Raw genomic sequence first — 12142 nt, forward strand, 5'->3', positions numbered from 1 at the left:
AAAAGGTTGCACACACGCGACTTTATTGCTCTAAGTTAAATTCAGCAACGTACAGTGCCGGTGACGCGTGGCGTGCCGTGCATTTATGTGGGCCCACTGTGTTTTAAGTTGCGCGTACTAAGTTCGAACGTCAAGTAAATAACACACAGAAGCAAGAAGAAGTAATGGTAAATTTTTATTTAGAGTAAACTAATACATTGGCGAAGTGACCAGTAGGACGTTGGCCAAGCGACTCATCGCGTTGGCCAAGCGACCAAAGACGTTGGCGAACGTGACGTTGGCGAAATCACTCGTTGGCGAAATCACCAGATACCAGTGAGACGTCTAAATGTGATTTTCATTAAGTTTAAGTATGACCAAAATCATTCGATGACATGAAGATAGTTTTTCTCCACTAAAACGTAGAACCGGAAAAGTAACTTGTAAGACCTTTTCACAGTCCAGGTACACATACGTCATCTATTTTGATATTTGATCGGTGAAAACAGATGACTTTTCACTATCGTTAACAATCATTGTATTCAGTACGACTTTTGATACCCCAAGGAGTGTAGAAATAGAACATATAGTCAGCCTAACTGGCCCGTTCATCTCAAAAGTGCAAACTTCGTGCTTTTTGCTTCAGGCCAATGGGCGCGCCTTCATCGTGGCCTTGGGGAAAGGGAATGATAATGAGAGCAGTGCAAGACTTGGCCCAAGTTTGCTATCAACGTAAAACTAAGATCATGGCGTTTGTGAGAGGTTTCTTGTCTTAACTCACTGGTCATCCAGTTTATCCTTTGAAATTACTACCATATCACCCGTTACAAGTCTCGTGTAAACAAATCTTTTACGACGTATTACTTGTAAATGCTCTGCGTGCTGATGCAGTATATATCCTCCATCTTTTCGGTCCTTCGTATCAGCTAATCTTATGAACTTTATTCCGGGAATATCTATATCCTTGTCAGATATTTCTTTGTCAAGATATGTTTCCGTGATTTCAAGAATTTCAAATATACACAGGAATTGTGTAAGTTCCTCTATCTTGTCTCTTAGACTGCACACAATCAAGTGCACCAATCTAACGTCTGTGTTAGAACCACGGTCTTCAAACTGCTTCTCTGGAACAGGTAGACCACCTCTGTAGCTTGTCGTTGCTTCCTAATCCAGTCCGTGGTGAACTATCATTTTGAAACTTCCATCTACACCATATGAAAAGCTACTTGTGTCATTAATTTTAATTAATTGTTAAAGTCGTTGTAACGACTTTAACACGGAGCAGTAAAAGTAACGTGCAAGGCCTTTACACAGTCTAAGACCGCGTACATGTTATATTTTTATTCACAATATTTCACCATCGTCAAAAGCCAATGTTTTCAGTCCGACTTTGACACCCCTTGGAGAGTTTCAATGGAACATTTGACCAGCTCTCTCCCGTTTGTCTCGATCATGAAAAATTCATACCTCTTTTGGCTTCTGACCATGAGCGCTCCTTCATCGTCGCCTTGGGGTGGTGCAGTGCGAGATTGGGCACAAGTTTGCCATCCAAACGGTGACGTTCATGGGAGGTTTTTTGTCCTAAATCACTTGATATCTAGTCCATCCTCCTAAATTTACTACCATCTTCCGCTTTACAAAGGCGGTATGGTTTTATTTCTTTCAAAGAACATTGGCTTTTTTTTTTAGGTTATCTAGATTAATCTTAGTTGAACGATGGTCCCTTCAAACCTTAGCATCGTCAGAGTTTGATTTTGATTCAGATGAGTGGAAATCGAAGCCATTCCCTGGAGTTGCCGCCGTCTTCCCCTCGACACCAGCGATTTGCTCGTTTCTCTGCTACAGAAAATGGAGACATGTTATTTGCAGGTAAGGGAAACGTAGGGCAATTTCTCGGTTGATCGATGGCCTGTTCGAACGTCATGAACAAATTGCTGGCCTCAAGGAATCAGTGTCAAATATTTCGGAGAACAGTGTCTTTAAATTCGTGCCATCGATTTCTCAATGAAGCGACAATAAAGGGTTCTCCGAAAAATGCTTGATCTTTAAAAGCATTGGTACGAGTTACGAGTCCTACCCATGTTGTTTTTGCTGAAACACATATTTCTGAAATTTACCATATTGAAAAGAAAAGCTAAATATCGAAATGAATTCTATACTAATGTTTGTTTATGTATACGTCTAGCTAGTGGATTATATACTGGGTGGGCAATCACGGAAATGTCTAAAACTGAATTGATCGAGGGTACCGATGGCACCGCTGATTACCCCTACCCTGCTCGTCTCAATCATGTAAAGTGCGTCCTTTTTGGAATATGTTTGGTTTAGTTAATGGAATTGGTGCGCTTTTCCTGGTTTCTTTATGTTGCGGTATTTGCTGTCATTCGAAAAATTGGAGGTTCTTCTGTTTTTGGTGTGTCTAGCGTGTTGGTGTTGTCGCTGCAGTTTGTCTAATCGATGCAGTTTCTAGAAATCATTTGTTTGTGTGGATGATTGAAACGGTGCACTTGGTAGTTTTGGTATATCTTTGCAAATCATTTGAAACGCTAGTGCAGAAAGAGCGTATCACCTGACAATACAAACAAACAGATTTGATCAGTCTAAGTTTAGTCTAGCCCGGTAAGTGCCGATTTTTGTTCGCATGGAAACAGGGGCTTATGAAAAACCTCGTAGGACGCAAAACACAAGGCCAAAATCTTATTGAATTCATTCATGCTTTTAATGGTGTTATATCAAAACGCACTGATAGAAAATGATACTTAGGAAAGATAGTGTTTAGAAAAAGGATTATGGGGTTTTGAAACTTAAGGCAATGAATAGGAAAGAAAGTGGATCGGTAATGCACACTCGAATCACTTCACTCACTGGAGACTGATTTCTATTTAATCTTTTTTTTTTTTTAGCCATAACTCAACAGGAACGTACTCATTTGCAATTCATCAAGGAATATTTTATTTTTCAAACATTTAGGCTGTAGAAATTCATCTCATAAAGACATCTGTATTTCTAAAACTTGAGTTATCCCTAGAAATAAACAAAATTGAGATTAGGGAGTTAATTAAGTACTTCACAACATCATTTGAAGAATTCATTTGAGTAATTGATTCAAAATAATTCGTGAATCCAATTTTATTCAAAAAGAGAAAACGGTTGGGGAGATTACTAAAGGTAAGATTATGTTAAAAGCTAGGACATCAAGTTGTGCAACAATATTGGAAATAATGCCGCACGCTACGTTTTGAAGGAAAGTCACTGAATACTGCTCACGTTCAATATATGTCAAAAGAAACCAAAGCAGTTCCTGATATGAAGACTATGATTGATAAAATAATCAAGTTTATGTCCGCCGGCAAAATTATGTTCGGGGCCCGGCTCAGGCACATTTTAGCCCCAGCCGCTACGCACAATGCACGGGCACAATCCTATTTGCAACAAAATTCATTTAGACGGCACTCCACCTGAGCAAACTTATGTTTACAGGCAGGATCTTATGAAGTTAGTGGCAGGTCACGTGGAGGGGTGTTGACTAATGAAAGGGAAGAAAATTAAGCATGGACATGACTGAGGCCGGGGACGGGAAGGCTCTACAGAGGCCAACTGAGGGGACGGGAAGGCTCTACAGAGGCCAACTGAGGGGACGGGAAGGCTCTACAGAGGCCAACTGAGGGAACGGGAAGGCTCTACAGAGGCCATCAAGTTGACAATTGCATGTCTCCACATTTTCGTCACTTGCTCACACCTTATTAACTAAAGATTTATGGTGGTGTTTGAATTAAAATTCATATTACGGGTATACTTTATGCGTGAAGGTGTTCATGATGCTTATTTAGTTCTTGCCGGTTGTGTTGGTGGAGGATAAGTAGTGATAACGCCTTACTTCAAACTGCTTTGATGGGCCTTGTACTCCATGATTGTGTTTTGTGGCAGATTCAAAACCCTCTTGAGTGTGTCCCTACAATAACGCAAACATTCACCTTATTCAGTGCACAATAGAGAAACAACGTTATGTTATCAGTTAACCTTCAAATGTACTGCTAAAATCTAAGATAAATTTCTTACCAAATTACATTTCACGCATTTTATGCATCTTTTTCATAAACACCCCATGCTTATGGCCCATTCTCGAAAGGAACGAAACCGAGAAGATAAGCGCCTATTCCTGCTTGGTTTCTCCTTCTCCTCGTTTAAATAAGAATGACATATTCTCGGGGGCGTTATATTACAAATGTAACCCTTACTACTACTACGTCGCCCCGAAGTATTTTGCTTCTTACCCAACTTGAGGGTTTTAAGCGCATTTTGCCACTTGCAAAAGCTTGGAGTTTCGTCGGCCCGTGTATCAAAACCTTCAACCAAAGATCGTAACGCTGCAACTGCTAAGTTCCTAAGTTAAACTGACTTAATCTTCTGATCTTCTTCTGTAACGATCGTTGGTTTAAGGTTTTCCAAGCTTCAAAACTTGTGTAAAAATACGTTTAAACTTAGCTATAAACTTGGGTGCGACGCAACCATACTAAGGGGTAACGGAACTTCACTTGTGGGACGATAGAGTTTGGGGCGACCGTGCGAAGAGACTACGTCACCTAAATCTAGAAACCACATGTATGTAGCTGGACTGGTCATAGTTATGGACTGGTCAATAATACAATTTTAAAAACAATTCGACGTGACGTAAGCAGTTCCGGAAAAAGCGCTTGCCGGTTGCTGACACAACAGCGTCTCCTGTCTCAGCTGTCAGGTATAATTAACCTTTGCACCCAAAAAGTTTCCTTGAAATGTTTTGGAGACACGATTCCAACTTGCAATTGTTTGTTATGATATATATTTTCTCACTTGCACTTTACTTTCTGAAATGAACTCAAACACAAAAAACACTCAAAAACAATGTTACCTTATTCGAGTAGTTGTAGCTTGATCAGCTGCATTTCGGTTCCATATTGAGATTATATCTTCCTACAGAAGGTCGAAATAATTTCAATAATTTTCATATAACAACAAATAATATTGTCATGCCCAACCTCAGACTTGCAGATCAACAAGTGAATTATTTCAAATTTTTTTTTGGCCAGAATTAAAAAAGTGAATACAAAGAAACAGAGGCTAATGGCAGTGATGCAAGAATAACTATGCAATTTTCATCTATGGTACTAAGAAAAAATATCAGGTGATGGTCCATGTGTATTTCTGTGCCAAATCTACAGGTGTTCAAGTAGTTTTTTTGGTGGTGTAAATGTTAAACACATTTTCAGTAACATAAGTAGTGTATTGTACCTGTGAATTTTAAGTTGAGCTATGTTTCAATATGTTATGAAAAGTAATTATGGCATATAGTAAGGGATGTATCAGATGAATAAAGTGCTATTGACAATATTAATAAAGAGCAAAATGCAAAATTACAATTTCATCTGAAATCACAAATTGACTTGTAACACACAGGGTTATCATTAATGACATCATTATCAGTCAATGCCAGTACCTGAAATCGTACAGATATCACTGCTCCACAAACTTCACTTCCAACCATAAACTGCTCCCCAAGCATAGCCAGAATCTACAATTATAACATTTTTCTATTAAACAATAACTATTACTGTTAGTTCTTTCAGTGAGAAAACTTGATTACTAGCAAAATGGTAACAATTAAAAACTGGTTTTGCCAGTTTCCATGTGTTGTACCATCAAAATATAAAAAAAAATTATTTTAGAGAATTTATACAGATTGAATAACTTGAAGAAATGTTTTAACTCAAACTTAAGAGGTGTTGTATGTGTGGAGAAGCAAAGTTGGTTTTAAGAATGAAATTTTTATGATAATGATTTAAGAAGTGCAGAAAAATTTAAAAAAAAGTGAACTTAACCTACAAGATTCTCCCAGCATCGTGAAGCTAGTCCTTTCCTCAGTCTAACTATCCACTTTCCTCCATATTTGTTAGCTTCATCCTGCAAAAAGGACATTACCACTGTCAACAAAATGATTAACACACTTGTCTGACGAGTACTTCATGCATAATTTTTTTTCACCCTTGCCATTACTTTGACCTCAATTTCCCTTGAAGGAGCATTGTGCTTCATCACATGTACCTGGAAAAACATTTAATGTGCAATATCTAAAGGGAAGGGGTCATATTATGCTCACACTTACCAAGTGTTATGTAATTTTATTCAGAGTAATTTGTTATTTACCTGTTTACAGTTTGCAAAAAGAAATTTAGAAAAAGTGAACTAAAACCTGCTTTTACTAAGACTTAAACTCAAAGTAAATTATCTGTGTTGTAATCAATTGTCATTCTTATCATGAGTTGTGGTACATGTAGGTTATAAACACAAATTCCGAGAAACATTCACATCGCCACATCTTAAAAAATTCAGATCCAGTGTTATACAACGTACTGTTCTAAACTTTAGGAAAATAGGAAACTGTTCACACAGCAAGTAATCAGATGTATAATGACACACAAAATACAGTAACTTGTATGGGTGTATTTCAATTTTCATCATAAAAGCCTATTATGTCATAACCAAAGAGTAAACTGCAGTGAACAAGACCTTGAGTTTTTGTATTCTTTAACAATTTGACAAATCTTAGCTTTATCCACTAACACTTATCCAACATTTGATTCCTTCAAAACACTGCCCGATAGTTGTCTATCTCAATGTCCCTCAACACCTCAAGGAAATAAGGGTTACGATATTTGTCTATCATTAAGAAGACATCCAAAACAAACCTATTTTCATAATTTTCTTTGTTTATCTATTCCTAAAATGTAGTCTTGCTGTTGATTTGAAAATTTTGGAATCATATTTGGACCAAAACCTCCTTGTTGGTAATGAATAGAAATCTGCTGTATTTTCATTTTTTTGCTATTCTCAGCTGTTACATTGCAGTGAACCTTCCAGAGAAAAAGGGGAATAATCTTAAGGGAAATAAGTTCTTGTTTGCATTTACATCTGATCAATTAAAATTGTGGTACTTGAGAACATCTCTTAAATTCCTGTCAATCAAAGCTGAAATGGCTGAGATAATTTTCACATGTAAAGGAAAAGAAATATCATTAACTTTGTGGAAAAAACAGCAAATAAATTTCACCAAATGTTAAATCTGATGGACTTACCTCCCACATTGGTTTAATGCCATCCTTAAAAAGGTGAATATCACTATGACCAGATAAATCCCCAGGCCTTACTAAGTAGCTATAAAATCTCCAAAACTGTTCAACCTGTGGATAAAAATGAAGGTATTAAACATTTTGATGGTACATTTCTGAGGTAAACAATATGACAAAAATTACACAGTCAATGCCTACTTTTTTAACTGTAAATTAGTGTTTAATAATTACATGTACTATATGATTGGGTTTTGTATCTGTTTCATCTCATATCTGCAAAAATATTTAAACAACCACAAGCTCATAGTTAAGACTAATATGGGATCCGTTATCACAAAAATTTAATGTTCATAAAATTTTGTAATTATCCAAAGTACATGTAGTAAATATTAATAATTAATTTCATTTCAAATTTTGTCACATATTTTTAAAACCTAATGGTAGGAAATAGAAAACTTACAGATGCAAACTTTCCAACCAACTTTATATTGTCAGCATAATTAGCAGAAGACTGAAGTTTTCCTGGTGCTCTTCGTGAAAACCAAAAAGCATGAGGACACTGTAGGGGATGCTCTCCATCACCAACAGTCACAATTTTGTTCTCAAGCTAGGAAATAATAACTCTGTTTAAGGTTGACTTACCTTCTGTGAGGATTTACAAAGATACTGTTCTTAAATATTAAATATGGCTGTTGAACAACATTGACTGAGTGATCTTCATCCTACAAACCCTTGCTCAACATAGTCTTTATAGCTCAGTGGTAGAGCATTGGAGCATGGAATCCGAAGGCCTGAGGTTCGATTCCTCAGGGGACTCAGAAGTTTTTCTTTGTCCTATGCTCGTGACAAGACAAAGAAGATCTTTCTCTGTTCCTTTACCAAGCTCAAAACTAACCATCTCTCTTATTCAATCTACAAATATACCATTCTTTCACATAAAAAATGGCTGTTGTACAACATTGACTGAGTGATCTTCCTCCTTCAAAACCTGGTAAACCAAGTTTCAAGTTGGTTAAATAAAATCAACTAATTTGAATAATTTACGCTATACAGTTGCACCTGCATAAAGTGGTCACCCACTGGGAATAGCAGGATGACCACTAAATACAAGTTGACCAGTCAATACAGGTTCCACAGAATAAGGGTATTACAAAAAACAATAGCACCGCATTTTACGCCCTAATTTACTGGACTTGTTCAAAAATACCACTAACATTGATGCAGGAGACCAACCTGCTTGAAGTGACTATTCAATACAGTTCGAGAACAATGGAAACAGGCCAATTGAACTCAGTACAGGGTGACTACTTAATAAAGTGCTACTTAATACAGGTTCAACTGTGGGTCTCCTCTTGAATTGCAGTGGTTTTGCCTACAACTCATTTCACTAACAACCAGTTCACTAGATTTTCCATCACATCCGTCACATCAGTTAGATCCAAGTTTTAGTCAGAACATTAACAAATATAATCACATTGTTCTTCAACAAAGTCATATTGCCCCAAATCTACAAATTAAAAATTTCTTGTCCGAATTGAGGACAGAAAGAGAGATGACACAAATTGTCACTTTACAGAGCTTACCTGGACAATTAAACATGGAACTTTTTACTTACTTTCCATTCATTTTACTGGCATGAGTCAAATGAACCGTCAATTGTTAATTGATTGGTCAGACACTACTCGTGACTTTTCAATTTACTTAACAGAGAAAGAAATTATGAAGAAGCAACTAATTAAATGCTGTACTACAGTACATTGGTACAAGAGAAACCAAAAATTGAAACAACTTAATTCCCCCCTAGACTTTTGGTCACTTAGAAGTCAATCAAGTTTTGCCATAAGCAATCCCTAGATGTTTTGTGGTACTTTGGCAAAATGACCTGAGCTGCACTAAGATATGGGCCAAATGACTTAAAATGTTATTGTAGTGGTCTTGAGCAAAACGAATCATAAATGAAATTCTTGAAAATATGATAAATTTCCTTGAAAAATTACAGTGAAAATTCAGAGTTCTAAGGGTCTATAAAAATTATATTAAAATGAAAGGTAAAAAGTTTTTTTCTTGTCTTAAAAAAAATTAATTCTAGCTTAAACAACTTCTTTACAACCAATTACCAGTGTTAAATTTTTAGGAGCAAAGAACCAGTGGAAAGAAAAATTTATTTCAAGCCTTGGTCGAGTGTGTGTTTCTATTTAAAAATACCTCAGCTTGCAATTTAATTCTTCTCTCTTCCTCCTCGCTAATCCCTTCTCCATTGATGCTTTCATCACTCCTGGTCTGTTGAATACAAAGTACATGTACGCAGTCTGTTAATTTAGCAATACAGTAAAGAAATGCCTCAAAAGTTATATAGTTACCCCCTAGCTTCTTAATGAAACTTGTAACAGTTCTTGATATCATATGAAAGTTCAGTCCAGCTGAAATAGTTATCAGCTTCAGATCACTCTTCATCTCGAACAATGTTCTGTATGTGTAGGCACACTGCAACAGCCGCATCCCTTCTTGGTGCATTTCCTTGAGCAGTTGCTTAGGCACAGTGTTTTTTGCGAAGGCTGTACACTTATTCTTTTGACAAATGTCACCACACTGCCTCCTTACACTTAAACAAGTGCTTGGCTTATTTGCAAAGGTCAGCTGTATCAATACAGTGAGCAGTACATTACCATTCCCTGACCCACTTCACAGCACCAACAAATGTTCTGCCATTGCCAGAATAGATTTGCTCTGGTCTCCCTTGCCTCCCAATGAACTTTTTCAAACTCCTCAAGCACTCTTCTGTTTCCAAACTTGGCAAGATATTCAAGTAGACCCCCCACATAACACTGCAGGCATATAACAGAACATAAGCCTTTCTCTCTCCTTGTCTTGATATGCGATGTTGCAGTGGACCAGCATAGTTGACTCCTATCACTTGGAATGGGTTAATGCCTTCAGAATGGGTGGTTGGAAGGCATCCAGGTGGTGGGGTAGCCTTTGCCATTGCTTGAAATCTTTTGCATCCATGGCACTTTGGGCAAACTTTCTTCACCAGCTTCCTCAACTTAGGGATCCAGTATCAGTTTCGAGCTTTGATCATCATTAGCCCCACTCCCCCATGCAAGGTTTGAAGGTGGGCTTTAACAATTTGCTGGGAATATAGACTGGTTTCTGGTAAATACACTGGTTAATCTCCTTGCAATCGGCCCCGAGACTCCAATAGGCCTTCCTGATTTAACTACAAGTTCAACACCTCTCTATCCTAATCCTTCAAAGCCTCTTTATGTTGGTTATCAGGTTCACGGCTATATGGCTACAAGGTCAAGCTGCAGAATAGTCAGGCCTTGTTTGGAGAGTCTTGACCTTAAAGCAATCAGACCTTGGTTTATCCTGGCCGCCTGATGAATGACAGCATAAACACAGGCTGCAACTCCATTTGCACTGGCATCTCCAAAGGAATGTAGCTTAACCCCCTCAATCTCTTCTCAATGAAGGGCAAGCAATCTTGGCACTTCAAAGCTTTGTGGCAAACTGCCCTCCCACTTTAACCAGGCCTTTACCATGTCACGTGATAGTTCTGTGTCCCATGCTCTCTTTTTATTACAAACAGACCGATAAATGAGCTTGCCACAAAGTGTCTTTGGTGAGATGAGTCCCAGGGGATCATAAATTATTGCCAGTTTGACTAGGATTCCTTGCTTTGTCAACTTCACTTGTTCAGATGGGACTTTTACACAGACTGTGTCTCGTTCCTTGTTCTAAGAAAGATCAAGTATTTTTGACATGGTTCCTCGTGGGGCTCCCAACTGTTGTTTAGCCTGGGTTACTTCTTCTGTATCGACTGAAGAACAGTTCGCTTAAACCTTTTGTCTCGATTTATTTCTCTTTACATATAATATAAACCTATATCTGTCAGAGTACTTAACGAAAATCACATCTAGGTGACATGCCTTTAAAAATGTCAATCTTAATAGCACATTCTCTTGTTTCATAATGACATTGTACAAAATCACTACAATCATGATAAGCTAAGCAGATCATCAACACAATACTGTTTTGAAACCATTTTCAAGCACATAACCTAACAAACTCTTCATTAATACCCTAATTAATGCAAACTGTATTCCAAACTCTCAGCAAAACCTTGGGTAGCTTTGCAAAGTTTTAAAAGCCAAACTAGACATGCTTCTCAATTTAGATTTTAATTAGTGATTTGAACAAAAACATGTGATTGGCAATAGGATCCCTTAGTGGAAATTTTTCAATAACCCCTTCAATAGTTGTCACACTGTCAGTGGAAAAGTGCAAAAGTATATTGTATGGTACCATGATCGTAACATCATTCCTCTATTGATCATCAGTTTGAGCCTACCGCGATGAGTTTACGTACCATGGTCTACTTTTGCGTTCTGCCTTGCACTTAGATAAAACCCCACGGGAACAAGCGCTGACAAGGACTTCTACACGAACATCCAGCCCCTGATCATCATACTAACTGATGACATTCAATCATATAATTCACCAAACCCACAAAGTTTCCAACACACTTACGCACAAAAAGCTTACCTTCATGTTTCTTGGTTCGAATTCGTCGTCCTCCTTGTCATCAGTACTATCGCCATTATTTGAATCGTCAAACTTAAGACTGTTTTTGGCCAAAAAAGGATCAATAATTTTATGGGTGACGAAAAGCCACCTGAACTAGCACAAAGTCATTTTCTAACAGTAAAAAAACGTTTACTTACGCTTCGAACTTGTTCATTTTTAGAAACAACCAACTGAGGGTTAGCTAAAATACTTCAAAAGAAGCTCTTCTTCAGAATATTTTGACTAATGTTTCAACTTTGTCTTCAAACTCATAATTTTGTTTATACCTTATTTAATTGGGAGTTACTACATCACGGGCGACGAGCGGGGATAGAAAAAACGACCCAAATATGAGCGGTCAGCGGTGAAACAGCTTTTATACCTCATATAGAGACATATAATTTGTTGTTCCAGAGACAATCGTGTTGTAAAGCCGAAATGTTAACAGTTTACTTCACAGTTTAAGCAATTTTTCAAAAGTGTTGATTGAA

The 12142-nt window shown here is 37.5% G+C and overlaps 1 protein-coding gene across 1 annotated transcript; it reads right to left on the reverse strand.

Moving 5' to 3' along the window:
• Nucleotides 1-2907: 2907 nt before the first annotated feature.
• LOC113685526 (eukaryotic translation initiation factor 4E type 2) lies at nt 2908-12003 on the reverse strand. Its single transcript, XM_027203037.2, has 10 exons — nt 11810-12003; nt 11631-11709; nt 9291-9365; nt 7546-7692; nt 7092-7196; nt 5842-5919; nt 5456-5530; nt 4871-4932; nt 3857-3931; nt 2908-3003 (listed from the first exon to the last, which is right to left on the reverse strand). The coding sequence occupies exons 1-10, from the start codon at nt 11824-11826 to the stop codon at nt 2961-2963; spliced, it is 756 nt and encodes a 251-aa protein (XP_027058838.2). The 5' UTR covers nt 11827-12003; the 3' UTR covers nt 2908-2960.
• Between the last annotated feature and the right edge of the window lie 139 nt (nt 12004-12142).

Source organism: Pocillopora damicornis, chromosome 6 (assembly GCF_964200805.1).
Source record: "Pocillopora damicornis chromosome 6, jaPocDami1.2, whole genome shotgun sequence".
Taxonomy (NCBI): domain Eukaryota; kingdom Metazoa; phylum Cnidaria; class Anthozoa; order Scleractinia; family Pocilloporidae; genus Pocillopora; species Pocillopora damicornis.

Bases quoted from the DNA above. Each gene is read 5' to 3' on its own strand.
- LOC113685526 (XM_027203037.2), bottom strand. The intron at 7,197-7,545 runs GTAAGTTTTCTA...TTTTATCCACAG, and splicing joins TGGTTGGAAAGTTTGCATCT to GTTGAACAGTTTTGGAGATT. The intron at 5,920-7,091 runs GTAAGTCCATCA...TCCTTTTTGCAG, and splicing joins GCATTAAACCAATGTGGGAG to GATGAAGCTAACAAATATGG.